Source organism: Peromyscus maniculatus, chromosome 18, assembly GCF_049852395.1.
Source record: "Peromyscus maniculatus bairdii isolate BWxNUB_F1_BW_parent chromosome 18, HU_Pman_BW_mat_3.1, whole genome shotgun sequence".
Lineage (NCBI taxonomy): Eukaryota > Metazoa > Chordata > Mammalia > Rodentia > Cricetidae > Peromyscus > Peromyscus maniculatus.
In genome coordinates, this window is record NC_134869.1 from 34559146 (window position 1) to 34582896 (window position 23751).

The 23751-nt window shown below is 38.6% G+C and overlaps 1 protein-coding gene across 1 annotated transcript in view; it reads right to left on the reverse strand.

The window, feature by feature from the left end:
• Nav3 (neuron navigator 3) overlaps positions 1-20785 on the reverse strand; it is a 521591-nt gene extending 500806 nt beyond the window's left edge. The window contains exon 1 of the mRNA XM_042263540.2: positions 20581-20785. Coding sequence (XP_042119474.2) covers positions 20581-20652 — 72 coding nt within the window. The 5' untranslated portion in view covers positions 20653-20785. The remainder of the gene's footprint in view (positions 1-20580) is intronic.
• Between the last annotated feature and the right edge of the window lie 2966 nt (positions 20786-23751).

Consider the following 23751-nt stretch of genomic DNA (forward strand, 5'->3'; position numbering starts at 1 on the left):
AGGAAGAGGGGGCAGAAAGATTCTAAGAGTCAGATGTCAGGAAGAACAGCTGCAACAGTGTCTTCTTGACATGACACCTCTGATATTCTCATGAACTCACATCATCAGCCATGGGTACCAGAATCTTAACCCCTAGCTGAGATGCTATTGGAAATTGATGGCTGCTGGGGGAAAGAAAGTTAGTTTCCTTCAGGGATGTGCTCCAGGGTAGGTTGACCAGTGAATGGCTCCATTGTCATGAATACAGGAGCAGAAGTGATTGGATTTAATGGGTTATTAAAAAAAAGGAAATGGAAGTGGGAGGGACTTTGGATAGGAATAAAGAAGGAATTAGATGTGAACAGTGGGGGAAATTGTTCAAAATTTGTTTCCTCTTTATAGAAAATTCTCAAAAATGAATACTATATAGTTTTCAAATCTCTATAGGGAGATGGCCAAGTTGGCAACATGCTTGTTGCCCAGGCGTGAGGATACCAACACCAATGAAGCAGCAAAGTGTAGTAGCCCATATCTGTAATACCAGCACAAGGAGAATGATACAGGTAGATTCTGGGGGCTTGCTAGCCATCAGCCTAGGCATTAGTGAGCTCCAGTTCCAATGAAAGACTGTCTCATAAAAAAAAGGTAGGGGCCAATTGAGGAAGACAGCTGATGCCGAGTACTGTCCTCTACACCTGCACACATGGGTACCTGAACACACTCAAACATACAATTTTTTAAATACTCTTTGAAGAGAATGATATTTATCTCACAGACATTCTGCTTGCCCCCAAGATTTTCCAGCTGAGCGGCCACTAGCAGCATTCTGAGAAACCAGTTTTGTGAGGAGGAAATATGTTGGTTTTCTGTGGTTAACATTTCCCCCCTCTCTGTTTCTTGATCATCCTTGTTTAGTGGTATCTACTGTAGAACTCATGCCCATGCCCCATTGCCTCTGAGTATGTTTAGTGTTCCTATCTTCCACCTGAGTACTTTGAAGTTGAATGGACTATGTGAACACACACACACAAATGAGATATAACTAACCTTGCTACTCATACCTGGGTCTAAAGGGCTCTGCAACCTGCTCTCTCACTCACTGTAATATGATGTGCAAGATTGTGCACAAATTCCACACCAGCTTGTATGTAATGTCTTCATTGTAAATCTGTATGAGCAAGCACCATTATGCTTTGGATTCTTCTCATCTGAATTATATTTTAGCCTTAGCAAAGTGCATGGAGCTAATCTATGATGGAGCGTGTACAGCTCTCTGCTATATAGCTAAGTTCATTCATCAGCCTGACAAAAATTGCTAATGGCAAATTTGGATACAAAAACCCTTCTGTGCAAGGCCTTTCCTAGTAAAACTATATACTGGTGATTCTATACATAAACAATATTTTCTCCTCTTAAAACTTGCAAACTGTTTTAATCTCATCATGGTGGACTCACAGAAAACAATGCAATCAAATCTTCCTGGAGGCTTACTGCATTTCAAGTTTGCAGATGTTATCTCCCTTAATGCTCTCAAGAACCCTGTGGGAAAATACTATAATCGCTCCTACTTTATAAATGAAGAAAGGGAACCAGAAGGATGTTACACAAGTTGATCAAGGTGATTTCCAAGTTGATCAACTTGGAAAGAACAGAAACAGTGTTTAAATGCAGACCAACTCCAGATCTGAAACTCGACACCTCTACAGTTTATAAAACGCAGCCAGCAAAGCCAACAGGATTGAATTTAGGATCGTGCACATCACACAGTGGTTCTTTAATTGGTTTCTACTTAAAAATCAACAGCTTTAAAATGGTTTTGCAGAAAGAGACTGAATACAACTGAGAGTTTCAAGTTAGTCAATTATGAATTAAAACTCTATTTCCACAAATCTTATCAATACCCTTGTGAAAAGTTGGAGGAAGGATGGGTTTTATAACCCTTCTCATTTACCTTTGATTAATCATCCTCTTCCACTAATACAAAACATTCTTCCCTGCCTTGCATGTCACTCAATTGAGCTCAGGAGAATCCAGAAACAAGCAGTTTCTCTCCAAAGACCCCTGAGAAATTATTTTTCAGTTTCTTCAGTGTGACTCAGACACATAAGAAAAGTCTATATATCTTAAAGCAATAAGTCAATTTTATTGTTATTGACGATGGGCATGGTAGCACATGCCTTTAATCCCAGCACTTCAGGTGGAAGCAGGCAGATCTCTGAGTTTGAAGCCAGCCTTGTCTAGAAAGCATGTTCCAGGACAGCATGGCTATATAGAGAAACCCTATCTCAAAAGAAAAAAAAATGAAAATGTAAATGTTTGGCTTCTGTTTACTGTGGAGTGGACCAAGTGCCTAACAGATGCGAAGCACACAATCGATCACCTTCAACCCTTGCATTGAATGTTGGGGTGTTTTCCTTAATATTGATTAGTAAAATAATTTTTTAACAGGATACAGTAAGCTAAGTCATGAAAAAACTTCTTCAAACAATTGAATATTAGGTGGTTTTAGGTGAGGAAAGAAAGTTTTCAAATTGAAGAGGGATCAGCAGTGAGCAGCAACATCTTTCCCCAAGACCTCGGATGAATGGGAAGGATCTTTTCCTATAAGGATAGACTAGAAGCAGAGGTTAGATGGCAAGGGGAGGGATAAGAACTGAGGGACCACAGACTTGGAGGACCTGGAGGGCTTCTCACCACACACTGGCCTGCATTGTCATCCATACCCCACCATCAGGCTGAGAATGCCTGAGAGCACATCCACAAAGCCCCCATGGGGCAAGGGAGTGGAGAAAGAAAGAAGAGCCAAGCAGAATTCTATTCTTCCACCCCAATGTAGCCAAACCCCTGAAAGCTACTACAGAGGGGGCCAGACCTGGGATGGCGTCCCACCTTTCAGGCTCCAACCTTCCAGAGTAGCTAAGTCCCGGGAACAAGGAATAGGCCCCACAACGCACAAACTCTCAATGCGCTGGCTTTGAGAGGAAAAGAAAAGAAGAGCTGATCCCAAAGGGTGTTATACAAAAAGCTTAAAGATTAGAAACTCTCTGGGGGGAATGTTCCCAAGCCTTTCTTTCTCCCAGTGCCTTCTGATAAAATGGGACCCAGAGAATGTTGGAGTACCCATGCCTCCTGGATAATCACTGGACGGTGGCCTTCTAAATCTGGAGTTCGTATTTGCTAAAGTTTTCGTATTCTTGTGGGGTGAGGGGTTTGGTGGAGGGGAAATGAGTCAGGAAGAAGTTTTGGCTGAAACCCAGGTAGAAGTCTTGGCTCAGACTCTAAAGGGTCCTTAAGAAGTCATGATCTGGGGGCTGGAGAGATGGCTCAGAGGTTAAGAGCACTTCCAGAGGTCCTGAGTTCAATTCCCAGCAACCACATGGTGGCTCACAACTATCTGTAATGAGACCTGGTGCCTGCCCTCTTCTGGCCTGCAGTCACATATGCTGTATACATAATAAATAAATAAATCGAGACGGGTAAATCGAGCCTGGCATTGGTGGCACACGCCTTTAATCCCAGCACTCGGGAGGCAGAGCCAGGCGGATCTCTGTGAGTTCGAGGCCAGCCTGGGCTACCAAGTGAGTCCCAGGAAAGGTGCAAAGCTACACAGAGAAACCCTGTCTCAAAAAACCAAAATAAATAAAGAAATAAATAAATCTTAAAAAAAAAAAAAGAAGAAGTAAAGAAGTCATGATCTGATGGATCTTTGTACCACAAACTGACCACCACATGCGGGGGGGGGGGGGGGGGGGCTACTGTACAGTGATGTCACCTTGGTGAACAGCTCACAGGCAGTCTTCCCTGTGGGCTGCAGCTTCTCCATCCAGCTCTGGAACCTGGAAGCAAAGCACTGATGAATGTCAGCCTCTGTGGAGGTGATGACATTATTGAAAAGTCAACGTTGGGAAAGTTATGCTGCTAACCCTGTGCCTTAATCTCTTTTCTACTACAGTGACAAAACACCATAACCAAGGTAATTTATAAATTAAAGCTTTTAAATTGGGGCTTATGGTTACAGAGAGTCTATAACCATCATGGCATGGCAGAGTATGGCAGCAGTCAGGCAGGCAGGCCATGCACAGGAGCAGAACATGTGAGCTTAATTCCTTATCCAAGTGTAGGAGACAGAGAGCTAACTAGATAGAAATGGCATGGTCTTTTGAAATCTCATACTCTCACCCTGCCAGAAACACACCTCCTCCAACAAGGTCACACCTCCTAATCCTTCCCAAGTAGTTCCATCAATGGGGACAAAGCATTTAAATATATGAGCCTATAGGGGCCATTCTCATTCAAACCACTATACCCTGGAACTATCCTTATTTTCATAATAAATCATGCAATTCCTAAGTTTATCTGTAACTGTAACATTCCATAACTACTACACAGAAAATCATATCATGTTTTTCTAATCAAAATGTACCTAATAAGTATTAATGAATCTGATTTGAGCTATCACTTAAACTCCATCCTAGTCAAAATCCCCAGTGAGTATCACAGTTTTACCACACTTTTCAGGGTCCTTCTTGATTTTTACCACGGGGCCAGAAGTGGTCTGATATTAACTGACTAGAAATGAAGTAATTGAAAGAATACATTGTTCAGACCAATTCTTTCTGGAACATAAATTTAAGAAAGGATGCATGTAATGACTGACTGACATTACACTAGTCTTAACTTTGGTAAGTTTTCTATCCAGAAAGAACTGAGAGAACATGTGGTTCTGTTGATCTTATCAACTGGCTAGGAGAAATTAAGTCTATGTGACAGATGAATTGCACTACAATATTAAAGGATAACCTTCACGATTTTAAATCATTTACAAAATGATGGAAAATATTATGCATGAATACTTATAAATGTTCTTTGATTCTTTTTGACCTCGGTGCTTTTTTTCCCGAGATACTGATTTGTTGGCTGACCCCACTGTCATCTTTGAAACAGCATTTAGCCCACCGTGAGATCATGGAAAGTGTTTGCAAGAAGTCTAGAAGTTCATTTCACAATGCAGAGTTAACAAATGATTTATTACGGATAACTTCCATAACCATGAAATATTCCTAGGCACATATGTATGATGCTAAACCAATTTGTGCATAAGCTTCTGGTTGCTTCTCGCTAACAATGCAAATGCAGACAGTTCAAATACTACTTTTAGTGGCTAATGCATCAGTTCTCTAAAGCAAACCATCCAGTTCCACTAAATTTATACCAGGAGGAAAGATTATTGTCCTTGATCTCCTGAAAGATGCCAAGCTCCCATTCCAAAGTTACACTTCGTTGTAAGAAGATATACAAGAAACACTTCTATGGCTGTTTTTGTCCACTGGTCTAACTTGGACTTTGCTTTTTATGACATATTTTTCATTATTTTTTTACACTTATTTATTTATTTGTGTATGTGTGTGTGTGTGCACACACACATGCTCGCATGTGTAAGTCATAGGACAACTTAACAGGAGTTGATTCTCTCCTTCTACCATGCAAGTTTGAGTTCCAGAGACTTAACTCAAGTTACCAGCCTTGGCCATAAGTACCTTTACCCACTGATTCTTATCAAGGGCCACTGACTTCTCTTTCTACACTTCTACACGCCATTCTAACAAGTAGCTCTGTCCAATAGAACTTGTGCAAGACTGGGAATGTTCTATGTACTCGCCACTGATGGTTCAGCACATGAAATGGGGCTAGTGAAACTGAAAAGCAAATTTTTTATTTAATTGTAATTCAATTTAAATACATAAATAAAGATAGTAAATGTAATGTCACTCAAGCAACAGCAAGCTACTTTCAAAGCTCAGATTTCCAGAGTCTAAATTCCTATGGGATACACTCTAACACTTTAAGAAAAAAAAAAAAAAAACAAGCACCACTTTAGTTAATCAACATTCTAGTAGAATTAAATTCCTCTTGACAAAGACTCATTTTGAATGATGTTTGTAAACAAGTGGATGAAAAGTCCATTATCTTTGAGAAAAACTGAAACAGCATTGGGTGCTAATGGACCCCTACTCCTTCTGGATATAATAAGAATCTATAAAATAGCTGATGACAATTTTAATTTCCTCATCCAAGAAAGTGCCCCCTAAGTACTCAAAACAAAACCTTGCATGGAAGGATCTTTATACTCTCAGCCAGCCAATATGATGAGACCTTACACAATAGAGTTCCTGTGGTATTAAGCGTAATATTATAGCTGTAAAGTATGGTTTTGGTTTTGGGGGGTAGAGCAGAGGATGAAGCCTGGGACCTGCTGCCTGCTAGGTAAGTACCCTACTAGTACTGATGATCATATCGCCACAGCAGATTTTGAAAAGATGAATATTTGTCATCATTAAGAGGTAAAGAAATTAGAAAGTTTCAATACCATACGCTTTATAGTACCAGTATGTCTCTGTAGAGAGCATTTTTTTTTTTCAATTTTGTGTTTTCTCTTTCCTAGTGAGACAGTTTCCTGAAACTTAGCTTGGACTCCTTAAAATTGACTTTCTAGGAAATTTGCCTAGAAATACTACTACTCAAGGAATGGGAGTATGAACAAGACCACTGAGAGGAGAGAAGTGAAGGGACAGATGATCATGAGGGATGAAGCCAAAGGAAGAAGAACCTGGAAATGGGCCAGCACAGTGTCTCTGATCCAGTTAATACCTGAAAGGCAGTTATGTATGTGGCATTTGAAATGCACAGGATATGGCAGTTGCAAGCTGCCAGAGGAGAGTCTAACTTAGCTCTAGGATATAGGGTCATGTTTCAGAGAGTACCCAGCAGGAGACAGGCATTACCAGTGAAGCATCACAGAACACCTGCCAGCACCATCTGGTTCCTGAAAACAATGGTGTGGACTAATGTGCCTGGATTCACCCTAACTTGGATGCTACATGAGTGAACTTGCCTCTCCATTCCCTCACCTCCGTCAACACTACCACTCAAGAAGTAAATACTAGACCCTGCACTCAAGGTCCAGGCACTCATAGATACTCCAAAACCTAAACAGAATTTGGCAATCTTTCTATCCTACACATACTGAAGAAGAAACAAATCTGTACATGTTAATTAACTATGGTCTTGATATCTTTATACAACCAGTATGGACACTGAAAACTAAAATCTTGTACAAATATCTGAATCTGTTAGTAGCCAATGTTTCAAAATCCTAGGTAAACTTTCACTTCTGCCTACAAAATATCATGAATAAATTCATAAGCAAATGGCTAATCTGTAAGAAAAAGTATAACATTTTAAACCTGCCATTCATCTTGTTTGCAAATACTTGAAGACCTCAGAGGCTCTGAAAAAATGCAGGAGGCTGAATCAGCCCTCATGCTTTGAAAGTTCTGCTCATCCTTCATAGAGAAGCAATAAAGAACCACAGAATGTACTTCCCCTAATCGGGAAGAGCTCACAGCAAAATTTTCCTGTTTTCTTAATCTAAGTTTTATTTCTTTAAAAGTGGCTTTGTAGTGAGAACATAGGCTGACTTTTTAAGATCTTCATTATTGTTGTCACTTAGATTATTAGTATTTAAAAATGCACCATAACTAGAGAAATCCTAATTATTATAATTTGTCTGAATAAACTATAGCTTAGAGGCTCACACGGGCATTTCTTCCTGGCCTCATTGCAACAGTTCCTGAATTTGTATCATGTGCAGGGTTTCTGATCAAACAGAAGGGTAACCAAACCAGGAATTGTCCTTGACTTTATAGAAGCAGGCAATACATGAGTATTGTCATATATACTTGTTGCTGCAAAGAAGATGAGCAACAGCATTCTTTCTATATAACAAGACACAATGTCATATGAGTAAGAGGAACACAGTGCTGAGAAAGAAAATGGCATTAAGACCTGATATATAAATAGTGTGAAAAAAAACTGCACATGAAAAAGAAAAAAAAAAGTACAATGAGGTCTCCCAGCAGAGATCCTGGAGGTGGGAAAGAACCTGCTTTCTTCAAAGAGCTTAGGGCTTTCCAAAAGAGCTGGAAAAGAATGGATGAGAGAGAGAGAGAGAGAGAGAGAGAGAGGGAGAGAGAGGGAGAGAGAGAGAGAGAGAGAGAGAGAGAGAGAGAGAGAGAGAGAGAGAGAGAGAGAGAGAGAGCAAGCAGCAGGAACCACACTTGGAAAGAATAAAGTTGAGATTGTGCAGGGTTCTCAAGTCTTGTTAAGGAGCTGACATCATAGTTCAGAAGCACTGAAGGCTTCATTGAATAGCTTTAGGTTTTAGGAAGGGGAGGGAACAAGGTGGTGACCCAGTGCTACAGCTAGTCACACCACTAATTTGGCTCCTGCTGAAAGATATGCAAGAAATTCATAAAATGGAAAGTGCTACAAAAGTGCTAGAGCACATTTTTATGTATTGGTTTTCTGGTAATTTTCCTCAAAGTAATGCAGGAATCACTCCATTGGTTCTTAATTACATAAAAATATTTTACAAAGCAAAGCACACAAAGACATTAATTATGAAGTTCATATTGCTTTAAAAAAGCGCTACCCTAAAATCTTTCCCAATGTTAATTAGAAAATAGCATGTACATACAAGGTGTTGTTTATCTGCTATTTGCAAACATTGCAATTTGCCAATCCTAGCAACTGTTAAAAGATAGAGGGCCTTGCTAAGACAGCACGAGGTAAAACTGCTCCATCGCACCCAACAATGCTGTTTAATTAAGCAGCAGCAAAAGAGTCTAAAGGAGAATATTTAACTTTAATGTAGAATATAAAAGAAAATTAACTACTGGCATCAAAATGTAAAAAGAGTAGGAAGAGTCTGTTTGGTTTGGTCTTAAAAAACAGACTAGCTAAAAACTGAATGCATATATTTTGATAAGTTTGCCACAGCTTTGAGCATCAATGGAAACAGTAATGTGAAGGAAATGTGATGCTTGCAACTGCAGCTCCAGTTAAAGATATTTATGGAAATAGGAAATCTGAGGGGACATGCACACAGTGTCGATACTCATTCCATTGCACCTACACATGTCAAGCACACTGTAAATTAGGCCCAGAGGTGAACACACTTCTACTTCCTTTTTTTTTTTAAAAAAAAAAGAATCTTTCAAAAAAAATGTTCCTGAAAAGAATGTTAATCTTATCCCCACGACAGACTGAACTCTCATCTATTTCCACCATGGTGAACAAATGTCCAACGTGAACGTGGTCCAACAGCACACCCTGCCTCTCTCCGGGAGAGGAAGGTGGCTCATATACATGCCTGTTCTCATATGCCACTGGCACCACAGAGAGGAGGAAGTCCAGCTTTGCGGTGCCTGACGAGCTAGCGAAAGTGAGAAGCTAAGATTGAAGTTGGACCTTTCCTGTGTGGACTGATGGTTTTCCGTGAGCAATTTAACAAACAGCAACATAACATATCCCTAGCAATACATTTCCGTAATAATGTGGGGGGGGGGCAGGAACTCCTAAGAATAGATGAGTTTCCATGTGTGAGCAGAATGATATAATCACAGGAGGTTAAACATCATCAGTAACAAAATTAATTGATTAAAAAAAGAAACTAAGGTTATCAGCATATGGCTTCATTGTTCACAGCTTTTCTATCAATTTTAAAAGATTTCTTATAAAGAATTAGATCATGAGTTCGACCTTGTTTGGGACATCCCTCCTTCCCTAAGTCTTCATATAGAGAAATTTAAGTCTTATTAACAAATATTAAGAGGGTAGAAAATTAATCCCACTGTGGTATTTAGAGGTGACCTTTGTGATGTGATTAAGGTTAGAGGTAGGGGGTACTGTGCAGCTTCCATGATTTATAACCTGTCCAGGATCATCCACAAGGCAAAAACTGTTAGACAATTTCTTGCTAAAAGTAAAAAGTGGACCTCTAGAAACTTATCATAATGTATTTGGAATGTGTTAGAATGATGTGAACATAAAAACTGCTTCAGGATAAACATACTTAAGGTCAAGAAAAGGTAAAACATCCCAGCTCCCATGAAGAAGGCACCCCACTCTTCAGTGGTGACGGCAGTGGTCCCCACTGTCTGTTATCTGATTACCCAAAGAACTCCCCACTTGGCCAGGGACTTTAACTCAGCTTGAACCTCACTGATGACACAGCCTATTTGAATGGCCACTTGTCCATCTGTCTATTTTTCCATTTATATCTAGTCCTGAACCTTGCTCCACAAGCCTGGATTTCTGGCTCAAGAACTCCAGATGTTCTACAACTCCATTTATCTTGTCCTAGCAAAGCAAGACTCTCTTGCAGCTTTATCAACTCTGGTTGTACCTCTGTGAAGGCACTTTCTAACTCTTTTAATTCTGCTTTGCCCTCTTGATCCCCTTTATAGCCATTATGCAGTAGGTAAGTAATTTGGTAGATAGTTCAATAAACATAAATGATCACAATGAACTGTGTGTGTAGTGTGTGATCTCAAAATTAACATTTAGTCATTAAGATTATTTTTAAGACCTGTGATTGACAAATATCAGCCATAAAGGGAAATTGGGACTACTTAGCTCACTGAAGCCAACAAATCCAACTCAATTTGTGAACTTATTTTTTGAACTTTGACACTGTGGAAACGCACAAATGTGTCAGTGTGTTCTTTGGATAGCCTACTCTTGTCATCTATCATATACATTTAAATTTTGTCTCTCCCTTTGGAAATGGTTGAAGCTCATCTTGTGTTTTGAAGCTCATCTTGTGTTGAGACGTTTCATGTTTGATGGTCCTCTCCTTGTGAAAACAGAAACAAACTAACACATAGTAATTTTTAGAATGGAGAGAGGACCTTTTTATCTAAAGGTACCACAAACTAAGCACGAATTTTTACCTGGCAATATGAAATGGACATAAAATACTTTTTTTAAGACTTGCTACCCTAATGTAAATAAGTTCCTTGAACTCGGACTTCTTTTCAGACTAGTGCTAGCACTGAGTTTCAATTCCATGTGACTACACAAAACATACATCTTGAGCACCAACTACTCTGTAACTGTCCATAAGTTAGCATGTAAGCCATAGTCTAAAACGAACCACTTAATGTCAAGTTCAGTATAAGCCAGGGAAGAATCCCCAACCCAAAGAGAAATCCTATTCTGGAGCTAGCGTGGAAGTCCTAGGACTAGCTTATTATTTCAAATACCTTGTTAATAACAATCTCATGGCAATATTCTGTTTGCTTTTTAATCAATGGCCTGGAGGAAGAGAATGGAAAGCAGGGCTGGCTCCTCTTTTATTAACCTTTGTATGAATGACTTTACTCATCAATGCAACAAATACCTGGCGAAAGTATTTTAAGTAAGAAAGGGTTTTACTTTGGCTCAGTCTATCAAAGTAAGAAATATGTAGCAGCATGTCCACGGTCAGGAAGCAGTGATGAATTTATTCAGTCTGGGCCTCCTAAATGTAAAGTAGGTCTTCTCTTATCATTTAACCTAAATTAGATATACTTCACAGCTATGCTCATAAACTTTTATCTTCAGCTATTCTATATATGGTGTAGTAGACAATCAACATTAACTATCACAACTGTTTGGATAATGTTGACTGCATAGACATCAGCCATAGAGTGGCAGTTGGAAGCCAATGCTGCTGTCCTGTGTGTATTCACCTGTCAACTGGATGTTTCAGAGTCAAAGCCAATCATACAGAGCAAGTGTTGATATTATCGTCAGTTTGGAGATGCATCTAGGATATCTAAAGAAGAAAATAGAAATGAATAAAAAGGATGATGGACATCTTGGAAAGTTTGGATTGTAAACAACTATGCTAAAAAGAAACTGAATTGAAATAAATCCATGTCAATACCAGAATGGCAGGCATAGAGTACCTTGATTTGCATTTTCTCCAACCAAACCCAGAACAATAATACAAGTATAAGTAGTTCAGTTAACTGGGGATTCCAGGAATTGCTAAAAGTAGGAAGGCATTGGAAAAGGATACAAACCAAAAAACAGAAAATATAGTTAGCAATTAAATTTATCACAATATTATATAAATATATATCATTGCAACTTTATTTTCTACCAATGATCTCTCAGCAATACTCCCTAGAGCTATCCTTCTCAAATACCAATGAGCAATACACACATGTTGGTTTTTTAATGCAAGCTAATTGAGTAGGTGTAGAGTGGAAGCCGGGATTCTGTACTTCTTAGTAACTGTCATATGCCAGTGGTGTTCCTGGTTCTTACAATGTACAGATCAAAGATTTTGAAGGTTTCCTACTGTTCTTTTCATTTAGTTTATGCAAATCAAACAGAATCCATTACCCACACCTGAATGAGGACAGATATGACTTTGAAGAATTATTTTTTCATGTATTAATGTGCATGTGTGCCTGTCTGTGTGTGGAGACGAACAAGGAGCCAGATGCGGACCTGGAGTCACAGATGATTATAAGGTGCCTGTCATTGGTGCTAGGAACTGAATTATAGTCCTCTGAAAGAGAAGAAAGTGTTCTTAACTGCTAAGCCACCTCTCCAGCCCAGGTGACATATCTTTACATCTATTTTGTTTCTTGTAATTCTTATCCAACTGCACAGTCACAGAATATCATCAGTCTTGGAGGGGTTTTTTTGGCCACTTTCTGAGTAATATATTCCAAACTTTCTGTCTGCCCAGCCCTGTTGTTCTTCTATCAGATGGTCTCGCTCTCTAGCAGACAGTCTGCCATCAATAGAAGCAAATCCCACTTCTGACATGTCCCTCCTCTTTTCTGCTCACACTCTTGTTCCCGTTCCTCACTGATTTATGACAAATCATGCTCTGATTTTTCTGATTAGTCTCAAACATTTGACCCTTGCAGATGAGCAGAGATCTATTTTCCTGATCTTGACCACTCAGATCTTCCATAGGACAATTACAATTCCTGGGTTCTTAAGCACTTGGCTGCCTCCCTGTCCAGCTATCTGGAAAAGCACCATCTGGCTAATCCACAAGGATCTCAAGAGAAATAGAGAGATACCATAGAACTACTGTTTTTAAGTGACTATGCAATATTCAAATGGTTACGTATACATTTTTTGTCAAACATAGAGAATCGCAGCCCCTCTAAAGCACAGCCTAAAAGAAAAATATGCAATGATGTGACAGGCCACTTGAAACAAACCACAAAGCACTACACCATTTGTTTTTAAAAGTTTTGAATATAAGTGATATGCATAAATCTATAAAATCACATGGCATATGTACAGAATATTTAGAGAACATTGGTATGATTTTTTATTTCATATTTTGGCATTAGTGATATATACACATTTCTCAACATTTTATAAAAAGAAAATTGTTAAACTCATTTTTTTTTTGGTTTCTCTGTGTAGCTTTGAGCCTTTCCTGGGACTCACTTGGTAGCCCAGGCTGGCCTCGAACTCACAGAGATCCACCTGGCTCTGCCTCCCGAGTGCTGGGATTAAAGGCGTGCACCGCCCAGCTTAAACTCATTCTTAGTTATTAGTTCATACAATGGTAATGGCCATAAATAATTTCCATGTTAGTATCAAGCCAAGAGGAAGAGGCTTAAAAAGAGACAGGAGGGACTAGAGAGATGGCTCACTGATTAAGCATCTGTTGCTCTAGCAGATATCCTAGGTTCTGTTCTCAGTACTTACATGGTGACTCACAACCACCCATAACTCTACTTGGATCTAGGTGATTCAACATTCTCTGCTAACTTTCTCAGGCACTAGGTATGAACATGCAGGTCAAACACTTACATGCATAAAATTATACATTTCAAATTTAAGATAAAAAGAACAGGAATTAAATTGGGCTTATTTGGGGTCGAAAGGAAGGCTCAGTTGTTGAGAGTATTCTTGCAAAGGATCCAGTTTAAGTTCCCAGCATTCACATCACGTGGCTCACAATCACCTGTAACTCAAGATCCAAGGGGTCTGACACCCATCTCCTGGCCCCTGCTGACACCCACACTCATGTGAACATACCCACGCACAGGCACACATGACACATAAATAATTAACCCCCACACAGACACACGTGGCACATAAATAATTAAAAGTAAAAATCAACACTTGGGGGAACATACCCACACACACTGACACAAATAGACACATAAATAATTAAAAGTAAAATCAATCTAAAATGTACTAAATTTTGTATATCAGTTATCATTTTATTATCATCAAGATCATAATGAAAAGCAGTATTCAGACCTGCTTTCATATAATTCTACTTTCAGTGCTCAAAAGGTATGTATGTTAAAAATCTGGTATCTCAAACATGGTAATGTTGGCTGTCTATAAGAAAATATAAAGGATCATTATATTGCCTCTCTTTTTAAAGCTAGTTATTAGGATTAAACCCATTGGATATTAGAGAACCAATAGATAGAACTATGGAGTATACTGGTCTACCACGTTTTCTTCTCCATTTGCAGTATTTTGTGTTTCAAAGTTTATTTACATTTAAAACGAGTATAGAACCAGTTATGAAAAGGGAAATAAATAGCCACAAAATCTACAGAAGTCTATTTGAGAATTCGATGTTGGATGGTAAAAGGAAATTTAATTTAATTTATTTTTTTAAAAAGGTCCCACATTCTGAACTGAGGAGAGTTTCTAGAATCAGTTTTGACCAGAGACAGGGTACGTGTTAACTTATCCTAACAGAACTCCAGGTAAAGGGACTGTGCAACGGCCAACTTCCAGATTTATTGGAATGTAGAATGTGTTTCAGAAAGTGGTATCAGCAATGGTGTTACCAATCCTCACAGTCCGGTTACATTAGTATCCACACTTCCACTTTGGATGGTCTCTGAATGATGCAGTTGGGTTTCGTATAATTTATCCTCCATCTGGGTTCCTTTAACACAACTCACGCACCACAAAAAGTCAGGTGGGTTTAAAGAATACTACCACCCTCAGGAAGGCCACAACCTGGAAGAGCAAATTTGTCACTTAGCCTTCTCCAGTGACTTATCTTCATATAGTCTCTCAAGAAGACAAAATTTTAATCACTTTCAAACACACGTAATTTCAAGCACTTCACGGCACCATGGAGAATAATCCCAACCAATATACTATCTCTTTACCCTTATGATGATGCAAGGATTTTTTTTTTACCATTATTATGAGGAGGAAAAAAATGAATTAAGACTTTTACAAAGTAGTACATCAAAATATAAATAGGAAAATTAGAATTAGACTAACTTCAAATTCATAAAATATTGTTTTTATGTAACGCATTGACAACCACAGATGGTTGGTTTTAGTAGAATTGTCTAAATGGCTAATCATAGCCATTGGCAGGTATCTGTTCCTGAACCAGACTTTTATTTCAGATCCATTGAAAGAAAAAGCACAAATTATTTCTACATGAACAGACACTAATGAGACATGCAGTGCCATTTTCAAATGCTACTTTATTTAACCACCTGCCTAAGCTTCATTTCAAGTCCAAAGTACCACAGGGGCCACCCTTAAAGTGGCAGGCTTTTCCAACAAATTAGGATTTTTCTGTCTAGCAATTAATATAATAATATCTTCCTTTACAATATTCTCTACATTTTGAACACTCTAACTGTACTCAGGGTTCACTACTTTTGAAATAATTGCTGCCATTTACAAAGGCATTGTGTAAGAGAGGTTTATCCTCAGCTTTCTCACAGCAGGTGTGAAATATTATTTGCCAATAGCATATATAAAATACTTTATGTGGTAAAGTAACATCTGAGAGAGTATTAACCCTAAACATTTCATAAATGTAAATATCCTCTCTGTGTGTATATATAATATATGTATAAATGTATATATGCACATAGTCTCTTTTTCTTTTTGTTTTTTGGTTTTTTTTTTTTCAAGACAGGATTTCTTTGTGTTACAGCTCCGACTGTCCTGGACCTCACTCTGTAGCCCAGGCTGGCCTCGAACTCACAGAGATCCGCCTGGCTCTGCCTCCAGCATGCTGGGATTAAAGGCATGTGGCACCGCTGCCCAGCTGCACATAGTCTTAATCTCCTTCTGATGAAAGCAGCAAAGCAAAAAGTATCTGCAACAGGTCACAAAGCATGTATTGCCATCCATTGCCATAATTTTGAAGAGTGCATAATGCCACCATTTTAATACTATCTAGTAAATCATCGACAGTGATAAATGCTTTCATTGAGCACATAAAATATTCATGGAGCCATGAACTAGTGTCCTAGGGTTGTCTGAAATGCAAACCACTGCAGTTATATAGACAGCAAAATCTATTGAGCTCAGCTTTTCAGTTCAAGGTCACAACTAATTATATGCCAGTGACATTTATACCTATTGGGTTTTCATTGTCCTATGGGTTTTGCAGAGGCAATCCCATGGAGCCATAAAAATTAATGGAAAGCAATCTGCCAACGTCCCCAACATCAACATGCAAATAAGGCTGAAAAGGTAAAAATTTAAAGATACAGAATTTCATGACGGGCACTTGGGAGATTTGAAATGCCTTGGTAACTTTTCAATCTGGGACATTCTAGAAGCTAAAGGTCAAAATTCAGACTATGGTCCAGTATGAACTCTACGCTCTACTGATAAAAACTCGAATAATTAAGAAGGCCACTGAATTCTAACCAGCCCAACACTGACCCAGGATGATGCATGATCCTTAGATCTAATTTTAATTTCTCTAAGATTCTTTTTATTTACTTATTCTTCTCTCACACAATACACACCAACCACAGTTTTCCCTCTGCCCATTCCCATTTCTTAGATTTACTCTCTTTAATTCCTAAAAGATCCACTCCTCTGCTTTATCCATAATAAAGGGTTACTTTTGATAAAACTGTGTTCATGAGACCCTTTAAATCTTAGGTATGTTCCCTTCTGTTCAAACACAGAAAGCACTACTTAAAAGAGAGCCCCAAAAATTCACACATTTTCTAAAACCTCACTTCTGAGGTTATACGCTCTTGATTAACTGATAATTATTTTTGCATTTGTTTTATTTAGTTTACTAAGATTACAATATTCAGGAAATGAAATTCCAGGAAAAGTGTCCACCAAGAGCAAGGATATCAGTGCCACTTAAAAATTGGGGTGTGCCACACAGAAATGATGCCTATTGTTAGAGAACACCTAAGAAAGCAAGTGTAGATTTTTATCTTTGTTAGAAGATTATGTATTAATAAACTGCAAGGAATCAGCATGTTCTTGAGATCACAGGAAGTGCTGTAAACAACCTCTTTCCTCTCATTCAGCTAATCATCTTGATATATGGCTTGCAAACTCACACACTCAGAAAAGAAACAGCTTCCACTCAGAAATGGAGCACTAAAGCATAAGTCCACATATTAAAAAAAAATTAAAATCAGGCAAGGTGTTCGTAGACTGAACAAGAATGTAACTATAGTGGATAGAATGGGTACCTATGATCACTCTGGTTTATGATATATTATTTTAAATATCTAGTGCATTATAAAGTCTACGAAAATAAGTACATGTGTAAAAATATTGTTGATATGTGCACCTCTGCAGAAGGTGACAGCTAGGATGTACACATTGTATTTCAATAGTATGGAACACTGGACCTGTGAAATTCATTCATCGTGAGGGACTGCAAACACTTCAAGTAATTACAAGCATAATTTTATCATCTCTGCTAGAAATTATATGATGGCAAACCTGAGGTCAGCTCTTGGTCTACAAAGATTTATGATAATACATTTCATTTCCCACTATAATGCAAACTCACAAAAGTGTCATTGACACTAGATGTTCCCGCTGACACTTAACAAATTTGAATTTTAAATGCCCTGGAATCTGTCTGTCTAATCTCTCTACCTGCCTATCTCATGTGCATCTATTGCCTGTCTAGTTATCTATGTATCATTTATTTCTCTATTTAACTATTCATCCATCTATGTGACCTTCTAACTTATTTGTAGGTCTCATATACCAATTCTCTCTCTCTGAAATATCCAATCAATGGGGCAATCACAGGGTTATTAGAACCCATTTTCCATTCTTCCAATCAATGGGGCAGTCAAAGGGTCATTAGAACCCATTTTCTATTCTTCCTCCTACTCATTGAAAATGTTCTCTCTCCTGAACTTTGCCTCCAAGAGGCTAGAGTAAAACAGCCTGCAAGTTTGGAACACAGTAATCCCCAAACACAAAGCTGGTATTTCTAATTTTCCCACAGAATTATGACCTCTCTATGCTTTTTCTAAACTCTGTTAGGGTCAGTACATATTTTATGAGCTGAAGAGTCTTTTGTGAGTTGGCCTGGGAATCTGCACATGGATACAGACCATTGTTTAAAGTTTCTACGAAAGCAATGTGGGAAACTCTCTAAGAATTCATCTCGTTCTCTGGCTTGAATTCCCTTTTGCGTTAGGAGAAACTTCCCAATGCAGGAAATGAATTAACAGCTTTCTCCAAGGTACTTTTCTTCCCTGTCAATAAATCAGCGTGTTTAGCCAAAGTGAGGCTTTTCTAGTATGAAGTGTTTATTCCTCGCTCCCTGCTCTTTGCCTACACAACAGTAGGTAAATTGCCAGCAGTGTTAAATACATTTTAAAAAGTATAAACAAGAAAAATGATTAACTGACTCCTTCCTGCAGGGATCTGGAGATGCTTTGTAGCTCAGGAGTAGAACACTTGACTAGCCGACAAGTGGCCCTGGGCTGAATCCTTCTGGGCACTACCAAAATGAAGAAAAGGAAGCAGGTAAATAAAAAGGAAACAAAAAACAAAACTACAGAGCATGCCTTTAGATGGAAACCAACCATCTCTTCTGAGTTAGCAGCTTATTGACAATAGGAAAAAAATGTTCTATACTTCAATATAAACTAGTTATAATTAACAATATTCTTAGAAATGCACTCATGTGTAGAAATGCAAAATTTACATGCACGTGGAGGTGAAAAGTGGTTCTAGTACCCTGGACTTTGCAGTTCTTAGCGTTTTCTGAACTTTCCTACAATACACCGAATGAATGACTCATAATAGCCATCACCCCGAAGAAAAGAGGTGCCCACTGTTGTCGCTTTTAATGGCTAAGGAATGGCTGTGCCTCTGTCCTAGGAAGAGTAAACAAAAGAGCTAAAGAAATTAATCAGCAATTGAGTCCACATAGGCTCGCTAAACTTCTTACCTCTGAAAAACAAGGAGCTGGAGTCTTTGGAGAAGTGCAAAGTGACTAGTAAACAAACACGGTTTCTAAGATACATGTAATATTAGGTCTTTTTTATTTCTAATTCTCTCATACATTACATTCCCACTACAGTTTCCCCTCCCTCTACCCTCCCCTCTCTCCCAGATCCGCTCCTTCCATGCCTGCCTTCAGAAAAGAGCAGGCCTCCCAGGGATCTCAACCAAACATGGCGTATCAAGGTACATTAAGACAAGGTACAAACCCTCATATCAAGGCTGAAGCATGGAACCGGGAGGAGGAAAGGGGTCCCAAGAGCATGTGACACCCCTACACCCACTGTTAGGAGTCCCACGAGACCACCAAGCTACACAACCATAACATATGTGCAGAGGACCTAGGTCAGACCCATACAGGCTCTGTGATTGTTGGTTCAGTGTCTGAGCCCTTATGAACCCTGCTTAGTTGATTCTGTGGGCTGTGTTCTTTTCCTTGACCCCTCAGACTTCTACAGTCCTTGCCCCCTCCTCTTCCACAGGGTTCCCCAAGTGCCAGCTAATAGTTGGCTATGGGTCTCTGCATATGCTCCCATCACTTGGCAAAAGCACATCTTAATCATGTCCCTTTGATCCTTACCTACTTAAAGACCCCATTTCATTTGTCTCATTGTCCTTGTTCATGTGCCTTAGCCACTGGGTCTGAACATACTTGTCCTATCATAATAGGAGTCAATGAAAACATCCCATAAGGTAATTTATTTATTGTTAGCAGGACCTTCTTTCCCAGACATTATCTCTGACCCTTCTCATAAGTGCCCTTTAAGTAGTTCTCACTACAGTGCAATATCTGAGCAAGGAAAAGTTTCTTAAAAGGTAGGACATTGGATTTTAGTGTGACCCCCTCAGGGTTCCAAGCATTCTATTCCACAGTCTCCAAACTCACTCTTCCAAAAAATGTCAACAGCACCCCCTTCTTGATATATTTCTATCAGTTGTTTTGTCATAACACACGGATGGTTCAATATAAGCTCACATTTGCCTCAACTTCCAGGAGAACTGTAAAAGTGAGATGGTCCAAGTTGACTTGCTTCAAGGATAAGAAATGGGAGTTTAAATGCACCTAGGCCTTCTCATTGCAAGAAGGCAAGTGTTCTCTGTAGCAGGACTTTAGTTCGTCCTACTCTATTAAAGTTGCTTTACTCTTGATATATGAGAGCTGGTCACATGATGTGAATCCAGCATGTTACTCGTCACTAGCATTGAAGACATTACACCGTAATATGTGATACACTATTAGAAAATTGATGTGAGTGTGTAATATTATATATATATATAATTATATATATATATTATAATATATTCTAAAGGACCCTAGAAATAAAATCTCCAAATGGCAACAAAGTCCAGATTCACAGCACCATGTACTATAAAAAAGGTTCATTTCCATGAACTAACATGCCATTTTACCCTATCTCATATTTTACAATGATAAAAACTCACTCTAAGCATAAAAGCAGATGAAACAAAGGGATTTTTTTTAAACACATCTCTTACCTTCTTCTGGTCTTCCAGCTTGTGACTCACCGGATTCTTCCCATGTCTGTTCATTTCTGAAGATAAATCCATCACATTAGGTCCTTGCCCTACAAAATTCAGTCTCTTCAAAATGGCAGCAAACTAATCCAAGAAGCAACAAGTAGGAAAATCCTGGCACGCCACATGTCCCATCACACGCTGGCTTTGAACTTCATCTATTCCAAGGAACAATCAAAAAATCCATGGGTTGAATGAGAAAAGGAAAGTTTGCAATTCAGTTCCAGCACCTTCCAAAACAGCATATCTGTGATGCTGACTTCTCCTAAGTGAACTATTCATCCGGGAACATCATCACCAACTGCTACCTCTTCCTTTCTTCAAAATTCTCCATTTTAATACAAGAGTACAGGGCTCCTATATACCTATAAGAGAATAAAAACAACAGTTAATTCTCTGTGTCTTGTTAACGAAATAAATTCTTGTCTGAAATCATCGAAATAGACAATTACATGTACTATTATATATTAATATATAATGTATAATAACTGAATAAAGCATGAATAACAGTAGTTAAAAGCATTCTTCTTTGTTGTATGATAACTGTGACACCCATTAAAAAACTAAACAGGGACCTATATCACACTGAAATAGAAGTCAACAAGTGATATTCATGTAGTCTACCAAATGGTAGTTTTAGAAAAGATTGCAAAATGACCAAGCACTGTGCCACATATGTTTCAAAAGCAATTTTATTTAAACTTCAAAATGAATCAATAAGATGCTTGTTATCCCTCTGCTTTAAGATGAAGAAATGAATGTACATTTTTTTTTACAAATCTAATAATTACTGAAAGAACTAGGATCCTAATTCCAATTGCTTTAGCTTTCAAGTCCATTCTCTGTCCTAGATTTTTTTCTTGTCAATTCATATTTCATACATCGTACACGGGGATACATGAACACATGTGGCTGATGCTTTGGGGCATCATATGCATGCCATGTATATGACCATTTTTTAAAAGTATTACACAATTAAGTGGTCTCCAAACCCAGTAAAAATAATGAAATCACTGAATAACAATATTTTTATACTCAACTTCATTGAAGTATAATTTACATCCAATAGAATTAATCCATTTAATGAGTTTGAAAAATAAATGCATCCATGTAAACCTAACCATAAGCAAAACACAGAATGCTGGTGTTTTTCAGTCAGTCCACATGCTCTATCTCAATCCCAGACAACAACTGATCTTCTTTAATCACTTTTAAGCTTACATTTTTCTGGTACTTGCATGTTTGACATGACAAAACATTGAGTTCTGTACATGGGCATCTTTCTTTGAACATGATGCTTTGGAGATTAACCCATGTTGTTTTATGTATCAATCAATCGTTCCATTACTTTTACTGAGAAGTAATTTTGATGTATAAATGTATCATGCTTCATTTAGAATAATAATCTTAAACATCCTCAGTCCTATTAATTTAGAACCCACCTTCCTACAGTTTTCTGAACTCGTCAAAAATGGCTTCACTTAAGCGCTTTCTCAACCTCTGTTCTTACATTTCAGCCTTTAGAGATTATACTTTAGAATCACTGCTCCAGCCCCTAAACTCACTTTAGGCAACTGACTAGCTGCTGCCTGAATACATTAAACAATAGGAAGCTTACTTTCTAAGACAGTTCTTTATAAAGGGAGGCAGTTAAGGGTCTTTCTTTAATTTTAATTTTTGTATTCTGTGTATATGGATGTTTTGCCTCCATGTGTGTCTCTGCACCATTTGTGTGCCTGGTGCCCACAGAGGCCAGAAGAGGGCACTGGATGACTGTGTGTTGCCATATGGGTGTTGGGAATCAAACCCAAGTCCTCTGACTGATCTAAAAGAGCAGTCTTTTTAGATCAATGTTCCCAGCTTTGAGACTACGTCCACCTTCCCATAGGCCTGTTCATTTGATGTTGCTCATAATAAATGTACATGCAATGTTTTTAGTTTCTATTCCACATGATAGCTCAAGTATAATTCTAAACAAATTAACTCATCCTAGCATATTCAGAATCTCTTGACCACCGTGGTTACTTTGGATGAAGTTTCACTGTTTACTGGTCTATAAGTACACAGGCCAGTTACACCTGGCTGGCTGATTTTGAGAACTCACCACCAGAGCCTAGGGTGCACACCAGTTCAAGCATCAAACAAATCATACAGTGGGGAGATTCTGAAATCAGCTTCTAAACTGTTCTGTGTACCTCCCCATGCATTATTTTCTCTCTGAATATTTCTGGTGGCCTTTGCTCATTTTTTTATTTCTTCTACTCTGCTATGATGTACCTTACATTATGAACTATGTAAGTGTTTCTGGAACAAAGAAAAATGGGGGGAGTAAGGGCTTGGACATAACCAAGAACACTGCCAATTTGAGTATATGAAAAAAATCTAATAAAGAACCACTGGGATTTGGGGCTGCTCAATTGCCTAAGGGCCAAGACTCAGGAAAGCAGATCCACCTTTAGTCATGATAAATAAGTAGGAGGAGAAGCTGAAGACATGGGTTAACAATTAAGAGTACTTGCTGGTCTTCCAGCATCCTTGTCTCACAACCACCTGTAGTTCTATCTCTTCAGTATTCAGTGCCTCCCTCTGGCATCTATGAGCACTTACACATGTGATATAAAGACTCAGAGACATCCTCACTTAATAAGATAATGTGCTTTTCCTTATACGAGAATTCCTACTTAGTGCAGTAGCTTACAGAGCTTTGCAAGCCTGCCCATTTCTCTGAATGACTCAGAAAAATCACTCTTTTCTCCTACGTCTTCTCTAAGCATGCTTTCCACAACACTCTGGGCTTCATTCCTCTCTAAAACTCGTCTCTACACCCTATGGCTGCTTGTCAACCATGTGGCTGACCTCCATGCCCACCTAACTCAAAGGACATGGCTTTCTGTCTTCCTCTTTTCCATCTCCTTCCTCTGGGCAGCTGCTGAGATTTGGTTTGCTTGCTTTGGAGTTTTCCTTTTAAACCTTAATACAACTGTCCCTGAACTTCAAAAAAGGAGGCAGAGTGCTTCCCCTTATCAGCAATATGGAAAAATAGAGAAGGAAGATCCAAACCTATGACCCAGATCTATTATAAACATCATTAAAACAATCCAAGAAATAGACAATAGCATCCTGACCTGGCTT